The 13,393-nt window shown below is 45.3% G+C and overlaps 1 protein-coding gene across 1 annotated transcript in view; it reads right to left on the reverse strand.

Moving 5' to 3' along the window:
• Window positions 1-769: 769 nt before the first annotated feature.
• The window catches only part of LOC117324624 (sporozoite surface protein 2-like), a 33,580-nt gene continuing 20,956 nt past the window's right edge, over window positions 770-13,393 (reverse strand). The window contains exon 2 of the mRNA XM_033880546.1: window positions 770-1,220. Coding sequence (XP_033736437.1) covers window positions 770-1,220 — 451 coding nt within the window. The remainder of the gene's footprint in view (window positions 1,221-13,393) is intronic.

Below are 13,393 nucleotides of genomic sequence, written 5' to 3' on the forward strand. Positions count from 1 at the left end.
GATGTTGTCAGCGTGTTGTTGCTCTCTGTACTCTCGCCCGTCTCTCTGTACTCTCGTCTGTCTCTCTGTACTCTCGTCTGTCTATCTATACTCTCGTCTGTCTCTCTGTACTCTCGTCTGTCTATCTATACTCTCATCTGTCTCTCTGTACTCTCGTCCGTCTCTCTGTACTCTCTTCTGTCTCTCTGTACCCTCTTCTGTCTCTCTGTACTCTCGTCCGTCTCTGTACTCTCGTCCGTCTCTCTGTACTCTCACCCGTCTCTCTGTACTCTCGTCCGTCTCTCTGTACTCTCGTCTGTCTATCTATACTCTCACCCGTCTCTCTGTACTCTCGTCCGTCTCTCTGTACTCTCTTCTGTCTCTCTGTACTCTCGTCCGTCTCTCTGTACGCTCTTCTGTCTCTATGTACTCTCGTCTGCCTATCTATACTCTCGTCTGTCTCTGTACTCTCGTCTGTCTATCTATACTCTCGTCTGTCTCTCTGTACTCTCGTCTGCCTATCTATATTCTCGTCTGTCTCTCTGTACTCTCGTCTGCCTATATATACTCTCGTCTGTCTCTCTGTACTCTCGTCTGCCTATCTATACTCTCGTCTGTCTCTCTGTACTCTCTTCTGTCCCTCTGTACTCTCACCCGTCTCTCTGTACTCTCACCCGTCTCTCTGTACTCTCGTCCGTCTCTCTGTACTCTCGTCCGTCTCTCTGTACTCTCACCCGTCTCTCTTTACTCTCGTCCGTCTCTCTGTACTCTCGTCCGTCTCTCTGTACTCTCACCCGTCTCTCTGTACTCTCGTCCGTCTCTCTGTACTCTCATCCGTCTCTCTGTACTCTCGTCCGTCTCTCTGTACTATCACTCGTCTCTGTACTCTCACCCGTCTCTCTGTACTCTCGTCCGTCTTTCTGTACTCTCGTCCGTCTCTCTGTACTCTCGTCCGTTTCTCTGTACTCTCGTCCGTCTCTCTGTACTCTCGTCCGTCTCTCTGTACTCTCGTCTGTCTCTCTGTACTCTCGTCCGTCTCTCTGTACTCTCGTCCGTCTCTCTGTACTCTCGTCCGTCTTTCTGTACTCTCGTCCGTCTTTCTGTACTCTCGTCCGTCTCTCTGTACTTTCGTCTGTCTCTTTGTACTCTCACCCGTCTCTCTGTACTCTCGTCTGTCTCTCTGTACTCTCGTCCGTCTCTCTGTACTCTCACCCGTCTCTCTGTACTCAATTCTCCGAGGACTTTTTTATTCATGTAATTTATCTGAACTACAGTAGTAGATCTACTCGTAATTATTCCGTAATACACTATTTTCTGTATATGAAATTATATCATGTTAATGAATTCTGTACACTATGCGCTGAGATCAACTATTTGTCTAAATTTATAATTTATACGGAAGTACATCACGTGGAAAGATAATTGATTAGTCACGTGACGTGAAATAGAAGATACGAGAATGACAGTGAGCATAAAGGAAGTCATTTATAACTGTAACCCATTTGCAAATTTGCAGAGATGAGGCCGTGTGATGACGAGGGTGTGTGGTGACGATGGTGTGTGGTGACGAGGGTGTGTGGTGACGAGGGTATGTGATGACGAGGGTGTGTGATGACGAGGGTGTGTAATGACGAGGGTGTGTGGTGACGAGGGTGTGTAATGATGAGGGTGTGTGGTGACGAGGGTGTGTAATGATGAGGCCGTGTAATGACGAGGCCGTGTGATGACGAGGCCGTGTGATGACGAGGCCGTGTGATGACGAGGGTGTGTAATGACGAGGGTTTGTGATGACGAGGCCGTGTGATGACGAGGCCGTGTAATGACGAGGGTGTGTGGTGACGAGGGTGTGTGGTGACGAGGGTATGTGATGACGAGGGTGTGTAATGACGAGGGTGTGTAATGACGAGGCCGTGTGATGACGAGGCCGTGTGATGACGAGGGTGTGTGATGACGAGTGTGTTATGACGAGGGTTTGTGATGACGAGGCCGTGTGATGACGAGGGTATGTGATGACGAGGGTGTGTAATGACGAGGGTGTGTGGTGACGAGGGTGTGTGGTGACGAGGGTGTGTAATGATGAGGGTGTGTGGTGACGATGGTGTGTAATGATGAGGCCGTGTGATGACGAGGGTGTGTGGTGACGAGGGTGAGTAATGATGAGGGTGTGTGATGACGAGGGTGTGTAATGACGAGGGTGTGTGGTGACGAGGGTGTGTAATGATGAGGGTGTGTGGTGACGAGGGTGTGTAATGACGAGGGTGTGTGGTGACGAGGGTGTGTAATGATGAGGGTGTGTGGTGACGAGGGTGTGTAATGACGAGGGTGTGTGGTGACGAGGGTGTGTAATGATGAGGGTGTGTGGTGACGAGGGTGTGTAATGACAAGGGTGTGTAATGACGAGGCCGTGTAATGACGAGGGTGTGTGATGACGAGGGTGTGTGATGACGAGGGTATGTGATGACGAGGGCGTGTAATGACGAGGCCGTGTAATGACGAGGCCGTGTAATGACGAGGGTGTGTGATGACGAGGCCGTGTGATGACGAGGCCGTGTAATGACGAGGGTGTGTGATGACGAGGCCGTGTAATGACGACGGTGTGTGATGACGAGGATTTGTGATGACGAGGGTGTGTTATGTTTATACTGACCAACATACATTTTCAATCATTTCATGTATACATTATTATTGTAACGTGTCCCTGTGGGCGTACCGACACTGGCCCCATAGCCTTCTCAGATGGAGGTAAAAGGCTGATGGGTATCGAGTTCAAAACAATAGGTCTGTTAAGTAAACGTATCAAAACTTTAAACAATATTACAGAATGAGACGAAACTCGGGGCCAACTCAAGACAGATTCCATGACCAACACCATATTCTGACGACAGGAAAGCAAGCATTTTTTTCCAATTACGAAGCAAGTTACATTTGTATATCAACCTATATAAATCACTCTTGTTGGTCCGGATGGAACCACGCGAGGAGTCTTACTGTGGGAGGAAACCTGAGAAACCAGGGGAGAAAACCCACGTGGTCAGGCTAGTGACCCCATACCTTTATGTGCCCGATCGGGGAATCGAACCCCAGCCGCCTAGGTGAAAGGCAAGGGTGTTACCCTGTGCCACCTGATCACCCTACAGTAGATGAAATTGACCCAAAAATAACACGATCATGTCTGCACCCCCTTCGGAAGACACAAGCCAACGCCGCTACATAATAAAGATACAATAACAAATGGAGCAGCTGCGACATTTGAGTAAAAAAGAGACCATAACATCAAAACAACAGCAGAAGGAATAATGCCCTGGAGACAATGCCAACCGAAGTCTCCCAAGTCTTCGCAGGGAAACGAAATGTCCTCGTACGTATCCAAGGGCGACTTCTGTTGGGACTCGAGAGTCAACTATTTACTATAGTCAGGCTGTTCCTTCTAATTTGATTACATATGCGTATAAATAACAACCAATCATTGCCGTGCTCCTAAATGGTGACGCATGTGCAAATGAAGCATAGTTGTTGTCGGAACTCTTCTAACCCAGGGTCGGGCATTGGTTGATGGAGTCGGGTCATATGACGTCACTATAGTCTAAACTCTGGATGATCGATTGTTATAAGAGTAAGTCGAATCTCAACTCGAGTCCCAATTGAAGTTGCCCCTAAATACTCCAATCAAGAAGGAAGGATTTCTGACACCTGTCATCAAAAAGATAACACCATGTTATCAGACTACAAAAAGTCACTGTTTCAATAGCAGGATATGGGAAACATTTTGAAAGACGGAAGGGATGGATGCTCAACAAAACACCGAAGAACGACAAAATAACGAAACAATAATTTCAACTTACAGTTAATTAAACATTGAAAAGTACAAGAATACTTCTAACACTTCCAGGTGTTCCGCAAGAGTAGCGTCTTCTTTATCAACGGCACCAGTCATACAAATTTAGGTCAAATCACCCACGAAACCTTGTGTTGTTATTATCTCCATCAGAAGTTGACATCCGTCACGGAAATCGTTATAGTGGAAATACATTACGTCCTACAATGTTGAATCAACTGGGACGTATAAAAATCTTTAGTAGAAGGTACAGGAATGTTGCGATCTAGAAATGTAACAATTGGGAGTCTGTAGTTTCATTAATTTCAAGTTCTGCAGGGTACATCTGATCGACATTGGTTTTGTTATTTAAAAATAGCACGTCGTCAATACATTTATTAATGTATATCAAAAGGTGAAATTGGAGGACTTTGCAAAGCCTCTTTTACCTGATCTGATAAGCTCTTCAATATAATCAGTTGCTATATAAACAAAAACAACTCGGCCAACAGAGGGGCACAGTTTGTTCCTATGGGTATGCCAGTAGTGTGTTTGAAGATCTCGTCATAAAACTTAACATTATATTGTCGATCAGAAAGTCAATCATTCTCACACTTTTATTTTAGGTTTATATTCTATGACCCCTTGTCCTATGACGAAATATGCCTCCGTATAGTTCACAACTATGTACTTCTATCGCACTTCGCCTTTCTTGAAAAAGAAAGACGCTCTTATTGCAAGAGAAGGAAGTCCGGGGGATTCAACCTAAATCGTATGACGCGGTGATGGCGGAAAGGGGGCGCTTCGGTGCTCAATGGTGAGTAAAAGTTTGCTAATATTTGGAATACTAGATGTTTTTATGACATAGACAATATTATGATTCGGATCTACAATAAATGTATCTACATGGGTACTCCATATAAGATTTAGTTCAGTCAGAAAAAAAATGAAGTAAAACCTTCTTAATTTGACGTTGAAAACCTGCCGGGTCAGCTAGTTTGGTGTTGTTTTTAGAATAGAGGATGGTTTTATCCCGCTACAATCAGGTGGCAAAAATAAACCTTAGGTCCATTACAAACCAAATTTACCAAGAAGTTTTACGGTTATCACCTAGTAATTATTCACGTGGTATTTTTGTGCGCGCAACTTCGTGTACAATCCCGGGTTAAAGATAGAATTTAGTGTTCTTTAAAATTAATGTATGGTTTATAATATGGTACATTTTCCGTTGATCGCATCGGTCATAGTGTCTTCTTGGTTTCTGTCCTTCATTGACCTTCATTTTTAGAGCATTATGATGTAAATCAGACGGGATGTTGTTCGCTCGTGGTGTTTATTGTCGAGGAGAAAAGGTGTACAGGTATATTTTTAATCCGATTGATGTTTATTTATCTGAAAAAATGTAATAAATGATTTATTGAGATTAGCCGGGTACACGACTATAATCCAAGTACAGCTACAGCGCTGCGTCAAACATCTTATTACGATTCACCTATCCCCTTGCAGACTGACTCCCTGCGCATGCTCAAGATGTGTTCTAGAAGAAAACTTGTGATGAATGAAAACCTCATGGGAAAAGGCAATGGATAATTAAACACCAGATTTATTTTGCTGATTTCGAATCACGGATGTATGTGAATCTATATATTGGGATATATTGGAAAATGAATTATGAAGACCTATAGGCAGATTTTTTTTTTGTATTTCAAAATTGATGCGTTATTTGAAATTCATGCCTGCATTCCTTTGGATCTAATTGGTTATTTTTATTAAGAGTAGTGTGCAGACACATCGTACATCTAAATTGTTCTGATACACAAATTAAGGACACGATACAGCGAACGTCATCACTACCAAAATCTGTATTACCAACATAGGACAGGCATGACTTACTGACATAGGACGGGCATGATTTACTGACATAGGACGGGCATGAATTACTGACATAGGACGGGCATGATTTACTGACATAGGACGGGCATGAATTACTGATAAGAACGGGCATGATTTACTGACATAGAACGGGCATGAATTACTGCCATAGGACGAGCATGAATTACTGACATAGGACGGGCACGAATTACTGACATAAGACGAGCATAAATTACTGACATAGAACGGGCATGATTTACTGACATAGGACGGGCATGAATTACTGACATAGGACGAGCATGAATTACTGACATAGGACGGGCACGGATTACTGACATAAGACGGGCATAAATTACTGACATAGGACGGGTATCAATTACCAACATAGGACGGGGCATGATTTACCGATATCAGACGGGCCTGAATTACCGATATCGGACGGGACCTAAATCACCGACATCGGACGGGCATGAATTACTGACATAGGACGGGCATGATTTACTGACATAGGACGGGCATGAATTACTGACATAGGACGGGCATTAATTACTGACATAGGAAGGGCACGAATTACTGACATAAGACGGGCATAAATTACTGACATAGGACAGGTATGAATTACCGACATAGGACGGACATTAATTACTGACATCAGACGGGCATGAATTACCGACATAGGACGGGGCCTGAAACACCATCATCGGGCGGCATGGCATTAATGACATTAAAATATAAAACACCATATAGACGATTTGTTTCGGTTTAGACCATTCTTTTAAAGAGGTACATAGTAGGAAGCATACTTAGTTACATGTTAACTCCTTCTGTCTATAAATATATCTAGTGCGGAACTGAAAATCTATCGATTATTCGATAGCTATCCATTTACTGAGAAACCATTTCGTTGGTCATTGTTTCCGCGAGACTATCGTCTGCGACAAAACATCTGTAACTACATCTTGTACTAACTGATTAATGAAGTCATGCTCTGCTTCGTTTTGATTGGATTTAGGACGAATCGTGGATTTCCTTTCCAGTTTATTTCACAAAGACCTCTTGGCTTAGATGATAGCGTTTTAGTTTTGTGTTTCAGCACTTTGTACCTATATTGTCAATGGGGACCGTTTACACGGAGTAGAATAACGCTAAAATGTGTCCCGAGCGTGTCCGATTTCCGGTTACACATTTACGCATGCGTAAGCATTTCCTCCTCGTATTGAAATAGCCAATTTATTTTTCATTTTTAAATGGGAAAACACATCCATATTTTTTTTTAAACTAGCAAGGTTATTTTTCCTTTCCGTCTGGCCTCGTATTATTCCAGCCAGTTAGATGTTCTCTTTGTGGTAAACCTGTCCGGCTTTATATTCCAGCCAATTGGATGTTCTCTTTGTGGTAAACTTGTCGGGCCTTATATTCCAGCCATTTAGATCTCCCCTGTATAAGGGTGATCTCCCCTGTATAAGGGTGATCTCCCCTGTATAAGAGTGATCTCCCCTGTATAAGAGCGATCTCCCCTGTATAAGAGTGATCTCCCCTGTATTGAGTGATCTCCCCTGTATAAGAGCGATCTCCCCTGTATCAGAGTGACCTCCACTGTATCAGAGTGACCTCCCCTGTATCAGAGTGACCTCCCCTGTATAAGGGTGATCTCCCCTGTATAAGAGTGATCTCCCCTGTATAAGAGTGACCTCCCCAGTATAAGAGTGACCTCCCCTGTATCAGAGTGACCTCCCCTGTATAAGGGTGATCTCACCTGTATAAGAGTGATCTCCCCTGTATAAGAGTGACCTCCCCTGTATCAGAGTGATCTCCCCTGTATAAGGGTGACCTCCCCTGTATAAGGGTGATCTCCCCTGTATAAGAGTGATCTCCCCTGTATAAGAGTGACCTCCCCTGTATAAGAGTGACCTCCCCTGTATAAGGGTGATCTCCCCTGTATTGAGTGATCTCCCCTGTATTGAGTGATCTCCCCTGTATAAGAGTGATCTCCCCTGTATCAGAGTGACCTCCCCTGTATAAGGGTGATCTCACCTGTATAAGAGTGACCTCCCCTGTATAAGAGTGACCTCCCCTGTATAAGGGTGACCTCCCCTGTATTGAGTGACCTCTCCTGTATCAGAGTGACCTCCCCTGTATCAGAGTGACCTCCCCTGTATTGAGTGACCTCTCCTGTATCAGAGTGACCTCCCCTGTATCAGAGTGACCTCCCCTGTATAAGGGTGATCTCACCTGTATAATAGTGATCTCTCCTGTATAAGAGCGATCTCCCCTGTATAAGAGTGATCTCCCCTGTATTGAGTGACCTCTCCTGTATAAGGGTGATCTCCCCTGTATTGAGTGATCTCCCCTGTATAAGAGCGATCTCCCCTGTATAAGAGCGATCTCCCCTGTATAAGAGTGATCTCCCCTGTATTGAGTGACCTCCCCTGTATAAGGGTGATCTCCCCTGTATTGAGTGACCTTTCCTGTATAAGAGCGATCTCCCCTGTATAAGAGTGATCTCCCCTGTATTGAGTGATCTCCCCTATATAAGAGTGATCTCCCCTGTATTTAGTGATCTCCCCTGTATAAGAGCGATCTCCCCTGTATAAGAGTGATCTCCCCTGTATAAGAGTGATCTCCCCTGTTTAAGAGTGATCTCCCCTATATTGATTTATCTCCCCTGTATAATAGTGATCTCCCCTATATTGATTTATCTCCCCTGTATTGAGTGATCTCCCCTGTATTGATTTATCTCCCCTATATTGAGTGATCTCCCCAGTATAAGAGTGATCTCCCCTGTATTGAGGGATCTCCCCAGTATAAGAGTGATCTCCCCTGTATAAGTGTGATCTCCCCTATATTGAGTGACCTCCCCTGTATAAGAGTGATCTCCCCTGTATTGATTTATCTCCCCTATATTGAGTGATCTCCCCAGTATAAGAGTGATCTCCCCTGTATAAAAGTGATCTCCCCTGTATAAGAGTTATCTCCCCTGTATAAGAGTGATATCACGTGTAAGAGTCGAATTATAGATGTCCTCCCTTTTTTAAGTAATTAGATGAGAAAACTCCGATATGTAAGTGTAGTGACAACACATCAGTGTCCATTCGACCTCTCGGAAAGGTTAGTGGGTACGTCATGCTTGCCACGCTGATAAAAAGGTCGAAGACACCATCCACACTGGACTCCAGTTTTGGTATCAATTGCAATATTAAACAACAGATAATGAAGGATTACCTCAATGTCACTCAGAACCACTGACAATATTGTGTACATAGAGCAACAAGACTGGGAAAGGATCTGGCGTGTACGGGGGAAATAGGCAACTCTCATCACAGCCTGCAGCATTTTAAGTAGCATCCCTGCGGATATGTATCGCGGGAGGCAGAATACAAGCGTTGCGTCAGCGAGCTCTATTGATCTCATCCGGATCAAGTGAACGCTTGGCTATGAGCCTACTTGATACATGCAGCAGAACAGAGTGATTGGCGTAGATGCCGATACAAACGCCTCTAGTTTGCATATTTTATGTGATTACTTTCGATCGGATTTTTAAGATAAGATAAACTTTCGAAATGATTTCCTTACTAAGCAGAATGCATGCGATTTCGGTCTGAATGACGGCATACGGTCGTGTTTGTGTATACACGAAGGTGCGGTGCGGAGTTTGGAAACGTAACAACACTGACATACGTAGTAGTCAATCAATACATCAATAAGAATTCCATCTGACGGTATACAGGTATACAGCGAGACCTAGTTCCTACCTGGTATTGGCTTTCCGGCTCTCTTACTGACCACGTAACTACATGTATGACCCAGGGACTGACGAAATCACGGATAAAGCTGTTTATATCATAAAGATGTGTTGGAAACTTTGTCATTGAGACACGATTAGTAGACTCATATGATTGGTTGATTGATTGTTGACTGGCAAACTGATTTGGGTGGGGGGATAGAGGTGGGGTGGGGGGTGGATGGGATAGGTGGGGGTGGGGTGGGGGTGGAAGGGTGACAAACGAACAAGCGGACTGATTGACTTAGCATTCCATTACCATAATTTTGAATATAAATTACCATGAACAGTCAGTGTGAGTACGTCACAGTTCTGTTAAAATACAGAAAAAAGATTTTCTTGTCTGTCATTCCGTTAGTACTCAGGGATAAGAATAATTCTTTTAGGATCAAGTGACATGTATATAGCTTACCGCATGAATGTGTGACACTTAAATTTCTAAACCCGAGGGAACCGGATGTAAAAAGGGAGACTATCCATCACGTCTGGCATCAATAGGAAGGGAGAAAACTTCCGGTTCGTAAAGAAAGACACCTTCCGGACACCGGATGTTAGTGTTGGTACCGCTTCCGGTGTATTGTGTTCAGCACATTGATGTCAGTGTGAACGTAACGGACAGCGATTGTTGGTCTGACATTAAAGGCAAACCTAGAATGTACGGTTTATTTTACAGGACAGAGTTTGTGGTTTTAAATCAAGACATATTTCCTGATCGTTAAAGAGAAACACCCTCGTGGCGTCCTCGATGTCGAGTTGGGTGTTGCGCGTGGTGGTGTTGGCCATTGATATGTTTATACAACAATATTTGGAGCAACTTCTTGTTTGCCGAAGACAATATCATCATGCACACGCGTGCCAGAATACTAGAGAGCCACTAACTGTCTTTGATGAATATGTTTTGAATTAAGTGGGTTTCTCGAGGCAGTACTCAGCTGCTACCAGAATCTGGTAAATACTACACAAAACATCAATAACGGTGTCGTCTGTTGAGTGGCACTGCGACGTTCTCGTCGAAACCTAAATGACACACATATTAACATCAATGTTTTGTATGATAAACTCCTCGCTGATCGGATGCATCGGGACAATGGATTTTTGTGTTACCGGGAAGTACATAGCAATTATTAGTCATTGGAAATGTGAACAGTCCCATGATAAAAAATAACTATAGGAGGACAGTCCAGAGCTATAACAACCCTGTCGACTATAGGACAGTCCCGAGCTATATCAACCCTGTCGACTATAGGACAGTCCCGAGCTATATCAACCCTGTCGACTATAGGACAGTCCCGAACTATGTCTACCCTGTCGACTATAGGACAGTTCCGGGCTATATCAACCCTGTCGACTATAGGACAGTCCCGGGTTATATCAACCCTGTCGACTATAGGACAGTCCCGGGTTATATCAATCCTGTCGACTATAGGACAGTCCCGGGCTATAACAACCCTGTCGACTATAGGACAGTCCCGAGCTATATCAACCCTGTCGACTATAGGACAGTCCCGGACTATATCAACCCTGTCGACTATAGGACAGTCCCGAGCTATATCAACCCTGTCGACTATAGGACAGTCCCGGACTATATCAACCCTGTCGACTATAGGACAGTCCCGGGCTATAACAACCCTGTCGACTATAGGACAGTCCCGGGCTATATCAACCCTGTCGACTATAGGACAGTCCCGAGCTATAAAAACCTTGTCGACTATAGGACAGTTCCGAGCTATATCAACCCTGTCGACTATAGGACAGTCCCGAGCTATATCAACCCTGTCGACTATAGGACAGTCCCGGGCTATATCAACCCTGTGGACTATAGGACAGTCCCGAGCTATATCAACCCTGTCGACTATAGGACAGTCCCGAGCTATATCAACCCTGTCGACTATAGGACAACCCCGGGCTATATCAACCCTGTCGACTATAGGACAGTCCCGAGTTATATAAACACTGTCGACTATAGGACAGCCCAGGGCAATATCAACCCTGTCGACTATAGGACAATCCCGGACTATATCAACGCTGTCGACTATAGGACAGTCCCGGGTTATATCAACCCTGTCGACTATAGGACAGTTCCGGATTATATCAACCCTGTCGACTATAGGACAGTCCCGGGCTATATCAACCCTGTCGACTATAGGACAGTCCCGGGCTATATCAACCCTGTCGACTATAGGACAGTCCCGGGCTATATCAACTCTGTCGACTATAGGACAGTCCCGGGCTATATCAACCCTGTCGACTATAGGACAGTCCCGGGCTATATCAACCCTGTCGACTATAGGACAGTCCAGGGCTATATCAACCCTGTAGACTACAGGAAAGTCCCGGACTATATCAACCCTGTCGACTATAGGACAGTCCCGGGCTATATCAACCCTGTCGACTATAGGACAGTCCCGGGCTATATAAACCCTGTCGACTATAGGACAGTCCCGGGCTATATCAACCCTGTCGACTGTAGGACAGTCCCGGACTATATCAACCCTGTCGACTATAGGACAGTCCCGGGCTATATCAACCCTGTCGACTATAGGACAGTCCCGGGCTATATCAACCCTGTCGACTATAGGACAGTCCCGGACTATATCAACCCTGTCGACTATAGGACAGTCCCGAGCTATAACAACCCTGTCGACTATAGGACAGTTCCGAGCTATAACAACCCTGTCGACTATAGGACAGTCCCGGGCTATATCAACCCTGTCGACTATAGGACAGTCCCGAGCTATATCAACCCTGTCGACTATAGGACAGTCCCGGGTTACATCAACCCTGTCAACTATAGGACAGTCCCGGGCTATATCAACCCTGTCGACTATAGGACAGTCCCGAGCTATATCAACCCTGTCGACTATAGGACAGTCCCGGGCTATATCAACCCTGTCGACTATAGGACAGTTCCGAGCTATAACAACCCTGTCGACTATAGGACAGTCCCGAGCTATATCAACCCTGTCGACTATAGGACAGTCCCGGGCTATATCAACCCTGTCGACTATAGGACAGTCCCGAGCTATATCAAACCTGTCGACTATAGGACAGTCCCGGGCTATATCAACCCTGTCGACTATAGGACAGTCCCGGGCTATGTCAACCCTGTCGACTATAGGACAGTCCCGAGCTATAACAACCCTGTCGTCTATAGGACAGTCCCGGGCTATAACAATCCTGTCGACTATAGGACAGTCCCGGGCTATATCAACCCTGTCGACTATAGGACAGTCCCGGGCTATAACAACCTTGTCGACTATAGGACAGTCCCGGGCCATATCAACCCTGTCGACTATAGGACAGTCCCGGGCTATATCAACCCTGTCGACTATAGGACAGTCCCGAGCTATATCAACCCTGTCGAATATAGGACAGTCCCGGGCTATATCAACCCTGTCGAATATAGGACAGTCCCGAGCTATATCAACCCTGTCGACTATAGGACAGTCCCGGGCTATATCAACCCTGTCGACTATAGGACAGTCCCGAGCTATATCAAACCTGTCGACTATAGGACAGTCCCGGGCTATATCAACCCTGTCGACTATAGGACAGTCCCGGGCTATGTCAACCCTGTCGACTATAGGACAGTCCCGAGCTATAACAACCCTGTCGTCTATAGGACAGTCCCGGGCTATAACAATCCTGTCGACTATAGGACAGTCCCGGGCTATATCAACCCTGTCGACTATAGGACAGTCCCGGGCTATAACAACCTTGTCGACTATAGGACAGTCCCGGGCTATATCAACCCTGTCGACTATAGGACAGTCCCGGGCTATATCAACCCTGTCGACTATAGGACAGTCCCGAGCTATATCAACCCTGTCGAATATAGGACAGTCCCGGGCTATATCAACCCTGTCGTCTATAGGACAGTCCCGAGCTATATCAACCCTGTCGACTATAGGACAGTCCCGGGCTATATCAACCCTGTCGACTATAGG

This window comes from Pecten maximus, chromosome 3 (assembly GCF_902652985.1).
Source record: "Pecten maximus chromosome 3, xPecMax1.1, whole genome shotgun sequence".
Taxonomy (NCBI): domain Eukaryota; kingdom Metazoa; phylum Mollusca; class Bivalvia; order Pectinida; family Pectinidae; genus Pecten; species Pecten maximus.